Raw genomic sequence first — 19,621 nt, 5'->3', positions numbered from 1 at the left:
ATGTGCATAGAGGCCGAAAGCGGCAAGAAGCTCCACGTGCTGAGACCTGATCGCGACGACAAATTGACTTCATGGAGTTCACTGCATATTGCGTGGATCAGGGTGTGGTGTGACACCACGCCGTGCCGTACTCACCACAATAGAATGGCATGGTGGAGAGGCGGAACCAGACGGTGGTCGGCATGGCTCGATCCATAATGAAGGCTAAAGGCATGTCGATAAGGTTCTGGGGTGAGGCGGTGACCATGGCGGTGTTCATCCTCAACCGCACTCCAACCAAGGCCCTAACGAGCAAGACGCTGTTCGAAGGTTGGTATGGGCGCAAGCCGAGCATGTCCTTCCTCCAGGCATTCAGCTGCATCAGCCACATCCGGAAGACGAAGCTGATCCTCACCAAGCTAGATGATAGGAGCACAACCATGGTTTTCTTGGACTACGCAGAGGGTACCAAGGCATACTAGCTCTACGACCCACACAGAAACAAGGTACTTGTCTCGTGTGATGTCGTGTTCAACGAGAAGGTGGCTTGGGACTGGAGCAATCCCAGCATGGGTCACCAGTACCTTCATCATCGAGCACTTGGCCATTCACGGTGGTGGAGATGCTAGGGAAGAGGTGCCGAGCACTTTGGGAGGGGTGCTAAGAACTCTAGTGGTAGAGCCGAGCACTACTAGGGTAGTGCCGAGCACTTTGGGAGGGATGCCGAGCACTACTGGAGGGATGTCGAGCATGCCAAGAGTGATGCCAGGATGTTATGTAGTGGCGGCGACCACTCTAGGACAGGTGCCGAGTACTCCCATAGCGGAGCCAAGAGGTCTTACAGTGGTGTCGACCACTCCAAGACTGAGGCTGAACACTCCTATAGTGGTGTCGAGCACTGTAGGAGTAGTGACGAGCTATCTAGAAGTAGTGCCAAGCACTCCAGGTGCTGTGCCGAGCACTCCAGTGGAACAGAGAACTCCATCAACACTGATTGAGTTTGCCTCACCTCCAAGTGACATCACTGAATTCGTGGATGCCTTCCATGAAGGTGAGGAGGTGCGGTTCCATAGGCTAGACAACATCGTCGGTGGCACAAGGCCCTCAGGCCTGGTTGGTCGGCTGCTCAATGATCAAGAGCTGCTGCTTGTCAGCACAGAGGAACAACCCACGTTCGCGCTGACCGAGCATGACGGAAACTGGCGACAGGCGATGCTGGAGGAGATGAAGGCGATCGAGGAAAACAAGACATGGCAGCTCATCGATCCACCTCTAGGATGCCATCCGATCAGCCTGAAGTGGATGTACAAGGTCAAGCGGGATGAGCTCAGCACCATTGTCAAGCACAAGCCGTGCCTTGTTGCTCGAGGCTTTGTTCAGCACAAGGGCATCGACTTCGGTGAAGTCTTTGCACCAGTAGCGTGCATGGAGTCTGTCCATTTGCTACTAGCCTTAGTAGCAGCAAAGGACTGGCACGTCTATCACTTGGACATTAAATTGGCCTTCCTCAACGGTGAGCTAGCGGAGACGGTCTTTGTCAGGCAATCTCTAGGTTTTGCCGTCAAGAGAGAGGAGCATAGGGTGCTCCGACTGCACAAAGTTCTCTACGGGCTACGGCAGGCCCCACGAGCATGGAACGCCAAGCTTGACACCACGCTGGGCGAGCTTTGGTTCCTGCAGTGCGCAACCAAGCACGCGCTATACACATGGCGATGGGGGAAGGAGGAGCTCATCGTCAGCGTGTATGTGGATGACTTGATCATCATCGGCGTGCGCACGGAGGACATCAACAGCTTCAAGCATGAGATAGCAGCTCATTTTTTGAATGAGCGATCTCGACGCACTCTCCTACTACCTTGGTATCGAGGTGAGAAAGGGGAAGGTGGAACTCACGCTCGGTCAGAGCACGTATGCCTCGAAGCTATTGGAGCAGAGCGGCATGGCTGAGTGTAAGCCATGCGTGACTCCGATGGAGGAGCGGCTGAAGCTAACGAAGGCCAGCACCGCGGTGAAGGTAGCTGCAACACTGTACTGGAGCATCATCAGCAGTCTACGCTACCTAGTCCACACGAGGTTGGACATTGCGTTTGCCGTGGGCTACGTCAGTCGCTTCAAGGAGGATCCCAGAGAGGATCACTGGGCTATGGTGAAGCGGCTACTGTGCTACGTCAAAGGGACTATGGATCAGGGGATCATCTTCCCCAAGACCGGTGGGAGTAGGCTACAGCTCATTATGTTCAGCGATGCAGACATGGCGGGGGACATTGATGGACGACGGAGCACCTCTACCGTGCTCGTCTTCCTTGGGTTGGCTCCAATTTCATGGCTATCGCTGAAACAGAAGGTGGTGGCACTATCTATGTGCGCGGCAGAGTACAAAGCGGCGGCCACAGTGGCATGCCAAGTTGTGTGGCTACGCCGACTGCTGGGTGAGCTGACCGGTGTGGAAGCTCACCCACCAGTACTGATGGTGGACAACTAGCCCGCCATCGCCCTCGTGAAGAATCCAGTTCTGCACGACCAGAGCAAACACATCGACGTGAAGTTCCACTTCCTCAGGGACTATGTCGATGGAGGGCAGATCATCATCGAGTTTGTCGAAACTGGTTGGCAACTCATGGACGTCCTCACTAAGCCACTTGGACGTCTTCGACTCACGGAGCTGAAGGAGATCATTGGCATGGAGGGGGTATAAGGGATAGCAATAGGATTAGGGGAAGAATTGTTAGATAATCTACTGCTTCCTTGTGTGAACACACAGCAAGGGAAGGCGGTGCCAAAAAGGCTCCCTGCTGTGGTACTGTAGACGCTGTAGAGGCAGGCGCCGAATGGCTCACCTGCTAGACTATAGCCACATGCAAGGATAGGCGTAGAAGTCAGTCCTGCTATGTTATCTAGTCACTGTTGCAGCAGGGCAACTGTACTAGTACTAGATGGATAGAGTTGTATATATAGTTTGCCATTGCAACTCAACAAAGAGAGTTCATATTTGCCATCTCCTATACAGGGCTCCGGCCAACGCTGGTGCTTGTACTATATGTGTATGCTTTGTTCTTCCTCTTCTTCAACCTCTAGCCATAGTGTGTGTTCAAACAACGCTTGTTCATGGTCGGCATAGCTAGTGGGTGCTCGGCCACACTAGCGGGTGCTTGACGAGACTGGTGAGTGGTCAACTCACCTAAGCCGGAGATCCTATGGGCCAACAGTTCTTGCACAACATGAAGTTGGACCAGAGGGGCACACTTATGGCCATGGAACCATTTAGCACCACAGCGTATGCACATACCTTGAGCGACGATGTTCCCATGGGGCCTGATACTTATCTTCAGCTGTTGTAGGCTTCATCGAATCAGGTGGCCTGGTTTCAGCAGCGACCGCTGGCTTGATAGGAGGAAGCGGCAATGGATGGGCACCCACTGTTGATGACTTGAATTGAGGTGGTGCATCCAACCAGTGGAATGGCTTCCTTAGGGCAGTAACCTCCTCCTGCAACTGAGCAAGGACACAGGCAGTATCCAGCGAAGAAGGACGTTGAACAAGAACAACAGCTTTGATATCATCCTGTAACCCGTCAATAAAGCGTTGGACATAAAATATAGGATCAGGGTGGGCTGCATAGGCTTTAAGCTGGTCGACAAGGGTGGTGACTTGTTCAATATACTCATAGATAATGTCAGTCATTCTATAGTGGAATAGACGGTGAATCAGGAGCTCATGTTTGTCATGACCAAAGCGTTCTAATTGGATGTGGCAAAAATTGGTCCAAGAGATAGTAGGAAGTTGTTCTTCGACCAACTGCTTCCACCGAGCAACAGCCGATGATGGCTGAAAATGCATAGTGGCGACCTTAATCCAAATGGGTGTTTCAACAGAGTAGAGATCAAAGTAGTCCTCATAGTTTTTAGGCTAGGATTTGGGGTTTTCACCAACAAACATAGGAAAAATCAGCTTGGGTAGTTTGCCTGTATGATTCCCGCTACTGCTCCCTTGAACCCTAGTTTCCCAAGGACGGCTAGGCGCTGGAGGAGGACGCACACCCGAAACGAAAGAGGAGCAGACTGAATGGATTGGCAAGGCAACGTACCCTTGCCCGTGGTGGTATTAGAGTGGTAACCACTCCAAAATCACCCGCCCGGGTCCTGTTTTTGACGTAGTGCACATGGGGCAGTTCGGCTAGAGATCCAGTAGACGAATGCATGGTAGCATGGTGAGAGGTGATGGCGCTTTCACTAGGGTCGTGGAACGGCGCCTACGACGATGGTGGCACGAAGGTCCCGGGGAACGACGCCTGCGACGATGGTGGCACGAAGGTCCCGGGGAACGGCGCCTGCGACGATGGCGGCATGAAGGTGCCGGGGATCGGCGCTGTCAGTGATGGAGACGTGAAGTTCCCGAGGATGCCGGGTGCGGCATGCTCCCACTACTTGGTGATTTTGCCGATCTCCTGCTTTAGGTCATCGACGACCCTTAGATGTCGGGACGCCATTCATCGAACACCTTGGCGGCATTCTTGAGCGCCTGGTGGCGGACGACTCCGAAGACTTCTGCTCCAGATCAGCGAAGCGGGTGTCCCACTTGCGCTCGTGGTCATCAAAGCACTTGGAGATCTCGTCGAGGATGAGCTTAGTGTCGGGGTTCATGGCTCCTCGGCGGCGTTGAAGGCGAGTGTAGTGGTCGTGGTCGGTGGGAAGGGCGTGCTCTAGATCGGTGTTCGCCACAAATCAATTTACTCAAAGGAGGGAATTACGGAATCTCACGGTGATCTGCAGCTCACAGCGTACCGCGAGTTAGACCAATCGGACCAATTGAGGATTCGATCGATGGATTGTGAAAGATTGTTGTCTCTGATACCACTTGTAAGCCAAGGAGCAAGGGTAGGAGAGAATCTGGGGAGGAATTGGGAATTGGAATGGAGTTCAGGTAGGCAGAATAGCATTGGGATAGATTTCAGACGAGTTCTTAGAAGGTAATAGGGTTTGTGTTTACAATTTTGAATGATCCCCTCTCCAGGATCCTCTGTTGCTTATATTACAGAGGACTCTGCCTCGGCGGCGCATGCAAGCGCATCACACCTCACGGTAACGATTGTTGGGTTTCCTAGGCCTGTTGTTGCCTCTTGGGCCTTGTGGTGTCCCGCCAGCGCCTTTCTTTGCCGGACCAGCCACAGTGCTAACAGCGTCGGCCCGCGAACTGGCTGGCACTGCTGGACCGACGCGGTAAGGACGCAGCCCAACTCCTCGATGGCTCGGTGCTCCACGGGGTCCGCGGTCGGGGAGGCCACCTCGACGTCGCCGATCGCATCGGGGAACGCATGGCGAGGTGGAACCGTGGCGCTTTGCTGTACTGCACGCCACCGAACCCGTAGGCCACGACGCGGAGCCGCTCGGTGCCGGGGCCGCCGCGGACGAGCGCTAGTGCGTCGTGGAATGCGGCATCGGAGGCAAAGAGGTCGGAGAGCTTGGCGAAGAGTCTGGACGACGCGGCCATCACCATGGCGAGATGCATGGATGCCACGAGCCATGCGTCGTTGCCAATCACGAACTCTTCCATGACCAGGCCGGACGACGAAGAACAGGCGCCACCCGCGCACTCTCGTCGGCACTCTCCCCACCCTTTGTGCGCCTCGTGTCGGCCCTGCTCAGCCCCGCGGGCGGGCCTATCCTCCCCCGCGGCGTTGCCAATGTCCTCCGCCATGACCCCAGGTGTGCCTCCCCATACGGCCACGCGGCCGGATGCCAGCGGCGTCCCAGGGCCGGAGATCCACCCCTCGTCGGCGCGCCAAGGCCAGAGATCCACTCCGGCAATTGCGCTCCCTCTTCACGTGCCGCGGCTGAGCGGAGTGCTGAAGTCCGTCGCGGCGGAGTGGTTGGTTCAGAGGTGGAGGAGAGGGATCCATGGCATCCTCGACGTGTCCATTGGCGGCAGCGTTCTTTTTTTTTCGTGTTCGAACGTGCATGGGAGGGAGGGCACGGCGGTGAGAAGTCTGACATCAAACAACAAAAATCGGCCATCGGATGGGTTTTTGTGTTTTATTAGCCTTTAATTTTAACAGAGACGAATTCTTGTGTGTATTTTTCTGGGTGCACAATGATCAACGGGGGACGTTTCTCTGGGGATCAGTATAATTTTGATTGGTCCATTATAACATAGATGAGTTAACGCAACGAAATAGCACACATTCCATTCCGACATATATAGGGATCATCCTTGCAGTGTTTTCTTGCAAGTCCATAGCTTCCTAGCTGGTCTTGACTCTTGATTAAACATGCCTGAAAATGCCTGATAGCATCTCAAGTGCATTATAACATAGCGTCAGCGAGCATTTAGCAGGCATAATTCAGTCTAGCATCTAGATTACAGAATACAAACAGTAAAGACTGGGAGTGGGTAACTATTTTTCAGTGTTCTTGACATCCACAGCTAGCGTGGGGAAGCCCATGATCAAGCCCTGCGCCTGGCAACGTGTTCAGACATGGCACGCTTCCGGCTACGTGTCGTGCTCAGGTTTTGGACCGTCATCGTCCGTCGTCGTCGCGGTACTCGTACCAAGGATCCACGCCACGCGACACGACCCGCCGAGCGACCTCCCAGATAGACTCCAACTCCTTCTCGCCACCGGTGACGGCCAAGCTCATGGCCAACGGAATCTTGCTACCCAGCTCGAAGGTCATGGCGCCATCGCTGAGCTCTGCGGCGGCGCCCAGAGCCTCCGCGTGCGCGAGCTGCTCCAGGAAGACATCTCCGGTGCTTCTGTCGAAGCAGAATTCACGGAACCTGTCCCTCCAGTAGGAGGGCACCTTCACGTCGTACGTGCGCGCCAGCGCGCGCCACAGCTCGGCGGCCGTGGCGAAGCGGGCGTAGTCCGGCAGCAGGTGGTCGGAGAGCGTGCACAGGATGTGGCCGCGGCACAACGCGTCGTCGCGCGACCACTTCTTGGCCGCGGCCTCATCGTTGTCGCCGGCACCGGCGGGTCGGACCTCGAAGAGCACGTGGGCGACGCCGAGGGTGTGGACGCGGAGGAGCAACGATTCCTTCCACCGCAGGTAGCCGCCGGCGCCGTCCAGGGGCTTGATGGGGAGAGTCGCCATCGATCGGAGCACCTGTAAGACACGACACCAATCGACGCATTATCAGCGAGCCACTGCATGCAAGATGGGCGAGGGTTCTTGCTATTTTGCGGAGGCAGATTTTGACGCAGATTAATCATGCGATAGGGGACGCTTTTGACGGTGATTAGAAGGCCGAGGGGCGGATGGCGGCGATACATACCTTAGGGTTTTCTGATCGGAAGCGATATTCTTGTTGATACGAAAGACTTTGCTTTCTTTTGTAGGCGGAGGAGCGAGATTCTTGGGGCGAGAGCGTCTGTAACAAATAGTCCTACCTGATTTTTTTTATTAACTAACCAACCAAATTTCAGTTCGGCTTTTAGAAACTTCTGTTTCCAACCACTAGTAATCGATCGGTTAATCTATATCTCTGTCTATCTCTATACCTAATAATAATAAAGATGCAAAATTTTCTTTTTTTTTGTCCATTTGTTTTGGTCTGGCCTTCCCTAACTACTTTTACGCACTCTCCTATTTTATACATATGCCGGGCTAAGAATTCTAATCTTATTCAAATAGATTCCATATACCCTAAGCTGAATAGGAATCCTAATCATCCTACGGGTCCTAATCATATATACCTAATACTAAAAAGGCAAAATTTCTACCATCAATTTTTTTTCTGCCGCTTGTATTAGTTGGGCAGGCTCCTATGTCCTCCCTCGAGTCCTCGATCGAGTCGGCTCCAAATATGATACTGACTCGCTGATATTTACCCAGACAAGGGGGGCATGCTCCTCCGCCAGGAGCACCGTCCACGTCGTCCTAAATTCCCACCACCGTCTGATCCGTCATCGTATGGCCAAGATTGCTTATAGCTGCTTCCGTTAGAATCAACTTCTTATAACTCGTCGTCGCAGTTGCTCTGGCTAGCTTCTGCAGCTTCTCGTCAGGACCCCAACCACTAAATATATACCTGGCTCCCGCTTCTCATTCCCTCATTCCAGATTCTTCTCCTGGCTTCCTCCTCTCTCCCCATCGGTCTCTCTCTGTCCCGACGCACGGAGGGGCGACAACGGCACCGCCGGATGCGACTGCTGTGCGGCGGCGGGCGCCGCCCTCCTTCGCCTCCTCCTCCTCCTCCGTCCAACCTCGGCTGCCTCTCACCTCCGTTTTCCCCTCCCCATTCTCTCTCTCCTTTCCTTTTGATGGCATGACCGACCAAACCCTAGCTGCGCCATCGATATCCTCGTATGGAGGTACGACATCCTCTATCTCTCTCTGACCCTTTCACTTTCCATGCTCGTGGAGGTTGGTCGCGATTGCGGGTGTCCTGGTTGCACGCCCAAGATTGTTGGGATAGGGGTTATGGTGGTTTCAGATAACAGATTTGTCTGTACCTTCTTTGTCTTTGGGGAGGAAATATATAGTCCTCGTCATAATTTGTAAGTATTTTTCTATCTGCAGCATGGACTTCTTCCAGTTTCATAGATAAGTGTTTCTAAATGCGTTCAGTATTATATGATTTACCTTTAGTTACCAAGTGTTCTTCAATCTACAGCATGACCGAGTGATTATTGGTGTTGTAGCATAATTTTGATGCTCCTATGTATGAGACTGAAGTTTCTTTTCAAATTATATGTGTATGTGCGTGCTTGCTTTGCCCCTAATAGTTGTTTTCATGATATAGTGCCCGTTTTTATATGTATAATCTATTTATTTAGCATGATATGTCAAGCATAAATTTCATAATTATATCTTCAACACAATGATATTCATTAATAAATAGAACGTTTGAGACGGTGCTTATGTATAATTTATTTATCATGGATGTGTCAATAACAAATTCCTTAGTTATTTTCAATACAATGAGCGTTATTAGTAAATAGAATATTTGAAGTAGTGCTAATTCCCGGTGCTGTTTTTTATACATGTTTTTTATGTGGACAGGTTGTGGTAAATCTCATTCCTTTGGAAACCAATGGAGCTACAGGCAATATATATAGGTGTGTGTAGCCTTGCTAAAGTATGTTCAGTTATTGTTGATTCTTAGATATCTATTGCACTCCTTTTGGGGTTTTTTATACTATACACATTACTATGGATCTTGCTTCTTGCCATGTGAAGAGAGCAGTTAAATGATAAATATCTGTTCCACTTAACTGTTGTTTTTAGAATTTTATGCCATCAATTTTGGTGTGCTTCCCTAGATTTGTGTATCTATGATAAAAAAAACAGGTCACCCTGCATGTGTACAGCCACATCATGGCTGTCAACTAAATTTTTTTCTCCCATGTCAGGTTCATGTTGCTGTCATTTTTATCCAAAAGTTTGTCCATTGTTGTACATCTAGCCCCCCCCCCCCCCCCCCCCCCCCAATTTAGCTTCTTGCCATGTGAAGAGAGCAGTTAAATGATAAATATCTGTTCCACTTAACTGTTGTTTCTAGAATTTTATGTCATCAATTTAGGTGTGCTTCCCTAGATTTGTGTATCTATGATAAAAAAAACAGGTCACCCTCAATGTGTACAGCAGTATCATGGTTGTCAACTAAATTTTTTTTCTCCCATGTCAGGTTCATGTTGCTGTCATTTTTATCCAAAACTTTGTCCATTGTTTGACATTTAGCCCTCCCAATTTATTTTCATACGATGTATTTGATTTCAAATTCTCCGGTGCCCCTATGACTGTCCATTCGAACTTAGGTCGATAACTATTCATATGTCAGCCGCTATCTAAGTTTGATTGCAAGAAAGGGATAGAGTTAACATGCTCACCCTATTTAAGTTCTTTTATGCTCTCAACAATATAACTGTATCTTATCTGCTGCTAAGTCGGGGTCATTTCTGTGTGTACGTGATTGAAAAGGTCTTCTCTCTTACTTTAGGTCCATGAATATTATCCGAAACGTACCATTCATTCTTTTCTTACTCGAGTATTAGAAGTAATGATCCATATAAATCGACATTAAGAGATAAAACAGTATGCATCCACAAATTAATATTCGTACACATAATTGTTTCAACTATTTTCATAAGACACTATTTTTTAACAGCATGTCAGCAAGAGTATTCATATACTTTGTAGAACTTTCTCGAGTCAATTTGACTGAATATATTATCTTAGGTACCATTAGGTACCTTACATGGTTAGATCTATTTCTTTTGTATTGACCTTTCTCGAAATATAAAAGATGATGATAAGCTTCAAATCATGTATTTGTTTACTTTATGGAAATGGCAGAACAGAAGCCTATAGAACCCATCAATTTGAAACATGCTCATGCGCAGTTGGTCCAGTATTCAGTTTCATTAGTAGGAGTTCCTTTTTAATTATTCTCTGTATATTCATTAGTAGGAGTTCTTTTTTAATTAGGGGATTGCTATTATACAGGCGCCTGTTTTTTCGCAAACAATCAGGCGACGTGGGTACCATCGGTCATGCTTCTCGTGTTGCTTACGTCAGCTCAGCAGCAAAAAGCGGCAGACAGCGCACGAACTCAACGCCTGAAATCTCAGGCGACTGAATTCTAGCAAATGTGTTTTAATTATTCTCTGTATATTCAGTGTGTTCCTTGGATTAGGATATAGAGCCCTAATTGGATTAGGATATAGAACACTAATAAGGTTTCATATGGCCGTCCTTGCTTTTTCAGGCAATGCACCATAGCATTTGTAGACCTTTTTGCAGATTTCACATAAAGGTACCGCTTTTTAATTTACCATTGTTACAGTTTCGTCAGCCTCATCGAACCATGCTTATGTGCAATTACAGTATTTCCCTTTACCCAACGAAGCGTTATTGAGCAAAACTACAATATGATTCTTATTGAATAGTTTTTTTCTTGTGGGGATATTTTACAAACTATGTTTTGGTAACCAGTATGCTTTATTTGTGTATTGCAACACAAGAGACCGACCGTGTAATGGAGATTAGAAACAAACAGGATCTTAGGAGGAGCCATTGATGTTCCAATTTTATAGCTTCCTTTTCCAACCTTGCCGATGCTACTGACAACTTCAGGGTTCCTTCCTGGTGCCTACTGTAGGATGTAAACTTCTTCCTTGTTTTTAAATTGGCATATTTATTGCAATATAATAGTTATGTGCTGTCCGATTCTGCCTATTGCATTTGTAAACTGTCTCCACCATACAACTAGATTACCCAAATACAATTATTTCTTCAGTCAGTAATTTCTTTTCCCTCCAACCAGGTTACAGTAGTTACGAAGGTGGCGGCTTCACTGAAACATGTGCGGGATCATACATGTCAGATGACTCATATTTCCCAAAGCGTCTCCAACATATATATCCACCAAGTTATCCAGACCACAACAGCAAAAGGTAGTCCTGTATAGAGAAGTTCAAAACCGATTCCAGTCTTTGATTGTAATAGACAGGCCATCGTACTCTCATCTACCATTATTTAGCTAGAACCGTCTCATGCAGTCCTAAACTTAAATGCCTATTTATCCAGATACTTTGACAAAGCGTCTTCGTAATATCCAGACCCACCCATGTCTACTACTATAGTACAACCTAGATCTGCACAACTCTACTGATACTTTATCTTCAGACTCTGTTCTCTTCTGATGTCATTCAAGTTTCTTATGTGTATATTAGGACCTTAATCTATTGTACTGCAAACCTATCCATATTATGTTAGACCTCAGTTCACCCAAATTCCCAACTGCACGGGCGCGCCCTGCCACTAGTGGTGTTACATTGGGGCATCGACCACATGACCTAATTAAGTTTGATGAGGTAGTACTCCCATAGCAGTACGTCATGCAAACACGTGCGATCTTTTTCTCCGTGATTTTTTTGTTTTTGTTTATTTTGTTGCACCTTTTTTTGTCAGTTTATCCACTACGAGGTTTTACTTTTTTCATAATATAAAATATAGAAAAATAATAAATACATATTACGTGTTTCTGAACCATATACTATTTTCTCACAGATAGATATTTCCACTGCCAAATTATCGATGTAGGCCCCGTTCGCTGATCTGAAACTTGGCTAAAACTGGCTGAAAAACACTGTTTCGGCTGAATTGTTGTGAGAGAAAAACACTGTTTCGGCTAAAAAAAAGAAGCCGAACAAGCCGAATATGGGGTAAGCCGAACAGAGCTGTAGTTTTGATTAGAAAAAATTGTTCTTATTAAAACCTAGATTACTAGCCAATGATCTAACTAATCAAACTATGAACTAAAATTTTTAATAGTTTCTTGTCTAATCCCGTCTAAATAAATGTGTCTTTACAATCCTCGAGAAGAGAAGTCACCCCTCATATTATTAACGGACAAACCGATCTTTGACACTTTGATATATCCACAACTATCTCCTTGTCGACTTTAACCATATATTAGAACTATTGATTTTTGAGTACTCGAATATCACAAAACTCGATATAATCGTAGCAATACATGAATATAATAAAAAATAAATTTATGATGTATCTAAGCCAAAATATTTCTATGCTTTGCAATAGGACAAAAAATTATCAAGTTTGTTTTCTTAATTTCATACATTGCCCTATTATTGTCACATTAACTTATATTATGGATGTTGAAAGGTCCCTAGTTTGGTTTTGATAATTAAGTGACAACCTAGATGGACTAATGTGTTTAAATATGAGATACACAGGTGATTAGTCCACAGGTACACTTGTGTGAGCAACCTATGACATGGAGGTAAAAATGACTTAAATATGTTGCAAGGCTCACACATGTGATGAAGGAGCTCATTGCATATGAGACATGACATGGAGCCATGTGACTAAGGTAAAGAAGATCAAGACAAAACTTGGCTTGATGGACCGGTTGCAAGCGTGAAGGGCAAGTTGGAGGCTTTGGAGCAATGGACCGCGTGGCGGTGGAGCTTGAGCAAGACTTGACGCTGATGGACGAAGACAACGGTGAAGAGCAAGTGAAGTCAAGATCGATGAACCAATAAGATCACGTGATGATATAAAGTGGATCATATCATTTATGATTAGATGGTTCATGTGTTGCATCAATATAGGAGGAGATGAAATGAAATGCACAAGGCAAAGGTATAACTCATAGGGTATTTTATTTCACCGATCATAGGTGTATAGAGAAGTCTATGACTGGATTTAGGATAGATAGCCGTACTATCAAGAGGGACAAACTTGTTTGCATATCGATTATCTAGTGCCACTCGAGTGATCTAACTTTGCATTGTTGCTAGGATTGAGTGGCGTGGTGAATTGAGTGATTAACTCCTTAAAAATGATTGTGAAAATGCTAACACACATACACATGGTGGTGTTAGAACATTTACAAAGGAGAAGAACTTGGAGCTAAAATGGATCAACTCGGAGAAGAAAAGGAGGAGTTCCAAGGGGACCAGGCTCTGCCTCGATAGAGACCGGACACTGCCCTCCCTGCATCCGGTCATGTCTTGCAGTGAAGGCATGGCTCAGGCAAGTGATCAGACGCTGGCTTGGTGGAGGACCAGACGCGACGCTGGTGTGTCTGATCGCAGTGACATATGCTAACATGGTGGCACGAGGCGTGGCGGTGACACGTGGCTAGCGGAGAAGGACCGGAGTCGGGCGCTGAGTCTGGTCATGATTAACCTGACGTGTCTGGTCGTGAAATGGAGGCTCCCAGAGCTCTTTGTTCCGTACTGGACTCTGGCTGGCCTAGCGTCAGGTCACGTGAGGGCGTGTCCGGTGTTGGTGCTGAGGGAGGCAGCACATAGGCGATCGGACTCAGTATGGGAGTGTCCGATCAGTGAACCTATGCGGCTGGTCAGGCGGCGCTTGCGCGTGAGTGAGCTAGCCGTTGGCGGCAACAACTACTTTCAAACGGTTAGGACACATGGCTATCCGAGAGTGACCAAACGTAGGGCCTGGTGCGTTCGGTCATCATGATCGGCGCGTCCGGTCGATGTGGGTTTTGCCTAGTGAAGGGGCAACGACTCTTTTAGCCCTTGGGGCTATAAATAGAAGTGGTGGGCGGCCTTTGGCTGGTTGTTGAGCACCTAAGGTGACTTTGTATCCATGCTTGAGAGTGCTTGGGAGCCCTCTAACTCACTTGTGCTTACAATAGTGTGATCTGATTGCGAGTGAGTGATTCTAGTACATTGCATTGTTAGATTGCACCGAGTGGCACTAGGTGATCGAGTTACAAGCCGGTGGTGCTTGTTACTCTTGGAGGTTGCCACCTCCTTGACGGCTTGGTGGTGGTCTCCGTTGAAGCACACAAGGAAGCTTGTGTGGTGCTCCAAAGAAGGATTTGTGAGGGGTACCATGCTCACCCCACGGGAGCCATGAAGAGCAACACTAGTAGAGCGTGTCATTGAGCTACCCTCACTTTTGGATTAGGTTCTTGTGGTGTCCAACGTGTGGGCTTGGCAGGTGATGCCAATTAGCCGTCGAACCATCAAGTGAGTGGTCGACACAACGAGGACTAGCTTGGTGGCAACCAAGTGAACCTCGAGAGAAAAATCATCGTGTCATCTTTGTCTCCCCGTTGGTTTGCATTCCCGTTACACAAGCTTGTTTTTACATTTCATATATTATGCTTGTGTAGTTGCTCTTGTAATTAGTTAACTTGTGTAGCTTGTGTAAGGAAAATGGACTCTAGGCCCATTTACTTTAGATTTTGGTGTTTGGTGACCAACACAACCAAATTAGACTAATGAATTTGAAAGTAATTGTTTTGTAGTTCAATAGGGTACAAACGTGACTTGGATGAAGGCGACATGATAATCCGATGAACAACACCTTAGGCAAGACCCTAGAAACACAAGAGAGAATCCAAGATATCAAGCAAAGTCCAAGCATGTAGATAGGAACCAAGACGGACGCAAGATCATGAAGAAACGAGCTCCATAGAGGTGACCGGACGTGGCCCTTTGAGGACTGAATGTGTCCGATCAGTTGCTCAGCAACAGCAGGCATCAACAAAAGTGACCGAACATTGAGCGAGGCAGTGACCGGACGCACAGACTTCACCGTTCATCGTCACAGCAATAACTCAGTAAGGACCAGACGCAGCGGCACTGGATGATCGGACGCACAAAGTGCAACATTTGATCATGTCTAGAGAGGTTCTAGAGCGACGCAATTACGACCGGACGCGTCTGGTCAATGATGACCGGACTCGGTAGTGCGTCCAATCTCTACGTGCGCGCTCAACGATCGATGATGACCGGACTCGGTGGTGCATCCGATCTCTATGCGCGCTCAATGGTCGGGAAGACCGGATGCGTCCGGTCAGGACAACAACAGTGTTCGGTCAGTAGCAGAAAACTGGCTTTTGCCCCCAATGGCTACTTTATCTATGTGGCTTATAAATAGACCCCCAACCGGCCATTTAAGAGGTGGAGAGCTGAGGAAGCATACCAAGGGTGTTGATACACCATTTTTAGTGATCTCCACTTGCATAGTGCTTAGTGATTTTAATTAGGTGATTAGCGTAGGTGCTTTGCGAAGTGCTTAGGTTGATTAGACCACCGCTTATGCGCTTGCTATAGTTTTAGGCCTAGTGTTTATTGAGGTTTGCATACCTCTTACCACTCAGTGCTTGCATGCACCATTGTTGTACATCAGAGGGGCTTGTAGTCTTGCGAGATCACACCAATCGCATTTGTGGTGTGGCCGCTACCGTGTATCGGAGGGAATAAGGCCCACGGCGTTTCGGCCAGAAGCTTGATAGTGAAGATGGCGGGGAGCGGTCTAGGAGAGGCTTTGCCACGAGTGGCTTAATCGGAGACCCGCTTGCACGTGGGGAATGCCCAAGGCTATCCATAGAGTTACCCAACTGGGAGCTTAGCCCTTGCTAGGGATTTCTTATGAGGGGCTCCAATGAGGACTTGGGGGAAGCTTATGCGCTTCTCGATATATCGGTAAAAATACTAGAGTCGTCGACTAGAGTTTGCATATCTCTACCTTACTCTTTAGCTTTCGCATTTACATTGCAATCTTGGTTTGTGCTTTTACTTTCCTAGCTTAGTGATAGGCTAGTTGATAGGTTTAGAACCTAGGTTGCATAACTCCTTTTGGTGATAGAGATAGCAACACACTAGCAAAACCGTAGTTGCATATTTAGATAGTTTATCTTTTGCATAGGTTTTTGCTAAGCATTAAAAAAGAGGCCATAGTTTAGATTTAGAGTTTTAAGTTGCCTAATTCACCTCCTCTTATGCGTCATGGTCTCTTACAAGTGGTATCAGAGCCGGTTGGCTCAATTTGTACCTTTGGCTTCACCACCGTTGAGCCGACGCTATTTAGAGTGGTTAGGATGGATACCTCTAGGCTTCTGCACTTTGATGGCACTAACTTCCCCTACTATAAAGCTAGAATGGCTTGTCACTTTGAGGTGGTAGATTTGGGTGTTTGGAGAGTCACTCATGATGAGATGAAACCCATTAAGAATCCTAATAAACCCACAAAGAGTGTAGAAAAAGAAATTCATTTCAATGCTAGAGCTAAAAATTGCTTGTTTGAATCTTTTAGCATGGATGTGTTTAACCAAGTGTTCACTTTAAATATGGCACTGAAATTTGGTTCAAACTCCTAGAGTTCCATGATGGCACAACTAATGTCCGTAAGCAAAAACATTGTCTAGCTAAACAAAATTATGATTCCTTTAAAATGAATGATGATGAGCTTGTTCGTGATATGTATTCTCGTTTGAATCTAATTATCAATGAGCTCCATTTAATAGGATTAACAAAGTTAGATGATACGGACATCATGAGGAAGATCTCTGTGCTACCACAAAAGAAATATGCAAGCATCATCACCATCCTTCACAACATGGAGGACTTGAGTACCATGACTCTGACCATAGTCATTGGCAAGATAGTGGCATTTGAAATATCATGAAAGATGGGTCAAGAAGAAGCCTCGTCATCAAGTAAAGGCAAAGCTCTCGCATGTAGTGAGAAAAAGAAGATGAAGGGCAAGCAAGTTGAGACAAGCTCAAGCTCAAGCTACTCAAGTGAAGATGAAGAAGAAGAAGATGATGATGATGATGATGTAGATTCAAGTGATGATGATCAATCTTCCTCCTCTACCTCCGACCTTGATGAAGAATCAATCAAACTTATCAACAAGGTGGAGAAGATGATTCAAAGGCTCAATGTCAAGGGTGTGCCTATCCAAATTCAAGATTTCATCTTCACCAATCAAAGAAATGAGCAGAGAAAGAAATGATGCTATGGATATGGCGAGTTGGGGCACTTTGTGGAAGTTTGTCCAAACAAGCCCACACCCAAGACAAAGAAGAAGGCATGCAAGGACAAAGCCCTCACATCAATAAGGTCATGGGATGATTCTTCAAGTGAAGAAGAAGACCATCACAAGAGGCAAGGCCACAAGAACTCATCATCAAGCTCTTTTCGTGTGTGCCTTATAGCATGAGGTAACGAAAGCTCATCCCCTAGTGAGAGTGAGAGTGAGAGTGATGATGAAATGCCTTCTCTTAATGAACTTGTGCAAGAAAATCTTAAATATGCTAAGGCTTGCACTAGCCAACAAAAGAAGCTAAAAATGTTGCAAGAAAAGCTAGATAGTTCACAAGAAGCATATAAAACCTTGCTTGAACAATATGAGACATTTGCTAATCTCAATATTGAACTATCTATTAAAATTGAGCAACTTGAGGCTAGTGCAACAACAAATGCATGCACAATCAATGATGAGCAACTTGTAAAGAAAAATGAAAAATTAAAAGAAAAGTTAGCTAGCTCACAAGATGCTTATAAAAGTTTGCTTGTTAAAATGGAAACCATGTGCAAATATTGTGATGAGCTAACTAATAAAGTTGCTAATCTTGAAGCTGTCAGTACAACCCTCACCAAGTCACCTAAAAAGAAAAGTTCTATCTTTGACATGCCTAAAAAGGATGCTTCTACTTCTTGTAATGATTTATGTTTAGATTCACCCTTGTGCAACCAAGTTTGTGTTGAGATAGTTGTTGTAGATACATGCACACAAGAAGTTGCAATGGAGAATGAGAAACTCAAGAAAGAAGTGACTCACCTTACCAAGGACTTGACTCAAGTAAAAGACAAAATGGAGCAAGCCCAATATCATCAAGATAACACTGTTAAGGGAGTGAAGAAGCTTGATGAAGGACAAACCGTGGTTTGCTACGTGTGCCAAAAGGAAGGCCGCAAGTCCTATGTGTGCAAGGTGAAGAATGGGGGAGGAGCTAAGAAGAAAGAGAAAAACAAAAAGAAAACAAGCAAGATATCCAACACCTGCACCAACAAGGTAGACAAAATAGCCTCCACACCTTATCTCTTGAAGAAGAAGAAAAATAACAAGGTGGTGGCCATCAAGGTGAACAAGCAAGCCAACAATGGTGCCAAACGCATTTGGTGTCAAAGGAGATTATTTCCAACATGAAGAGAACCAAGAAGGTTTGGATCCCAAAAAGGAAGTGAGAAGTCCGATGGATATCGGGGAATTTGGAGACTTAGCAAAGTATGGGTGCATTTCATGGGCTACATCATTATGGACAAGGTAATTACCAAGTGGGTTAGTGAATACTATGGACCCAAATTCTCCTTCCCATGTTATGTAACTAGATTTAATTTCTTGCAATTTCAATTAGCATCTAGTTCCTTTTTATGCCTAGGTTTGCATTTGCATGTTTAATCTTTTGTCTTGCATACACCAGGTATATCTTATGGTAGGCTTTCTCAGTTTCACTCTTAACCCTTGGAGCAAACCTACATGGTTTAAATTGTTTAGGAGCATGGCACATAGCTTATTTTACAATTGTTCATCTAATATGTGCCAAAGTCTAAATTGTAGATAATTTCTCCTGAATATCACTTTCGAAAATGATTCTCACATTCATGTGATGTCATCTTTCAAGTGGTATTTTTTATTCTAAAATCAATGTCATGTCTCCTACAAGTATTCCATACTTGTGTGCACAAATTTAGGGGGAGGTTACTCTACAAGTTGGATGCTTTGAGACTAACACCTTTTTAAGCTTATCATATGTGTAGTAGTCTTATTGCAAGGAAAATGGAGTCCCCAGAGTTAAGCATCATACTTCAAATATCCACCACCTATTGCAAGTGGTATAAATCAAATTGGTTTCCACATGTGGTATTTCTAAACTGATATCATCATGTTAATTTCACTTTGGTATTTATATGCTTTCTCCATGCATTATATAGATTAAACTCGCTTGAGCATTAATTTGCCAATTACGCATAAACTACATTCTCCATCATATGTATGCATATATTTAGGGGGAGCTTAGTCTATGTAATGTGAGAGTCAAATTTTGTGACCTATTCCACTCCACATACAAAGGATCACAAAGTTTGACCCTCCCTTGTGTTACTAATATCTTCCTTTTTGGTGTTTGATTCCAAAGGGGGAGAATTTGTCGAACCAAAAGCAAGCCCGATCATAATAATTTACAAGTGGTAATGGTCTGAAAAAAGGGAGGATAGTGGATTATAGAGTTAGGGGGAGGCTTAAATCCATAATACCACATGGGGATATTTGTAAGGGCAAGATAAGTTTCCAAAGATGTTTACATGTGGTATCTTTTAGCGTCATATAACCTTGCCCTTTTACTTGCATCCTAG

At 46.2% G+C, this 19,621-nt stretch overlaps 2 protein-coding genes and 1 long non-coding RNA gene across 3 annotated transcripts; 2 read left to right on the top strand and 1 right to left on the bottom strand.

Moving 5' to 3' along the window:
• The first annotated feature begins 1,948 nt into the window (after positions 1–1,948).
• LOC136499882 (secreted RxLR effector protein 161-like) lies at positions 1,949–2,674 on the top strand. The gene is made up of 2 exons (XM_066495379.1): positions 1,949–2,374; positions 2,462–2,674. Exons 1-2 carry the CDS (start codon positions 1,949–1,951, stop codon positions 2,672–2,674), a joined length of 639 nt encoding a protein of 212 aa, XP_066351476.1.
• Positions 2,675–6,327: 3,653 nt separating this feature from the next.
• On the bottom strand, positions 6,328–7,161 carry LOC136499213 (uncharacterized). Its single transcript, XM_066494913.1, has one exon. The coding sequence runs from the start codon at positions 7,065–7,067 to the stop codon at positions 6,495–6,497; it is 573 nt and encodes a 190-aa protein (XP_066351010.1). The 5' UTR covers positions 7,068–7,161; the 3' UTR covers positions 6,328–6,494.
• A 1,822-nt stretch (positions 7,162–8,983) lies between these two features.
• LOC136499228 (uncharacterized) lies at positions 8,984–11,694 on the top strand. Its single transcript, XR_010769946.1, has 3 exons — positions 8,984–9,034; positions 10,684–10,731; positions 11,242–11,694. It is a non-coding gene; the product is annotated as an uncharacterized lncRNA (long non-coding RNA).
• The last annotated feature ends 7,927 nt before the right edge of the window (positions 11,695–19,621 follow it).

The sequence above is a fragment of the Miscanthus floridulus genome, chromosome 13 (assembly GCF_019320115.1).
Source record: "Miscanthus floridulus cultivar M001 chromosome 13, ASM1932011v1, whole genome shotgun sequence".
Lineage (NCBI taxonomy): Eukaryota > Viridiplantae > Streptophyta > Magnoliopsida > Poales > Poaceae > Miscanthus > Miscanthus floridulus.
The sequence above is the reverse complement of the archived record's forward strand: the minus strand, read 5'-3'. Positions and strand labels throughout refer to the sequence as shown.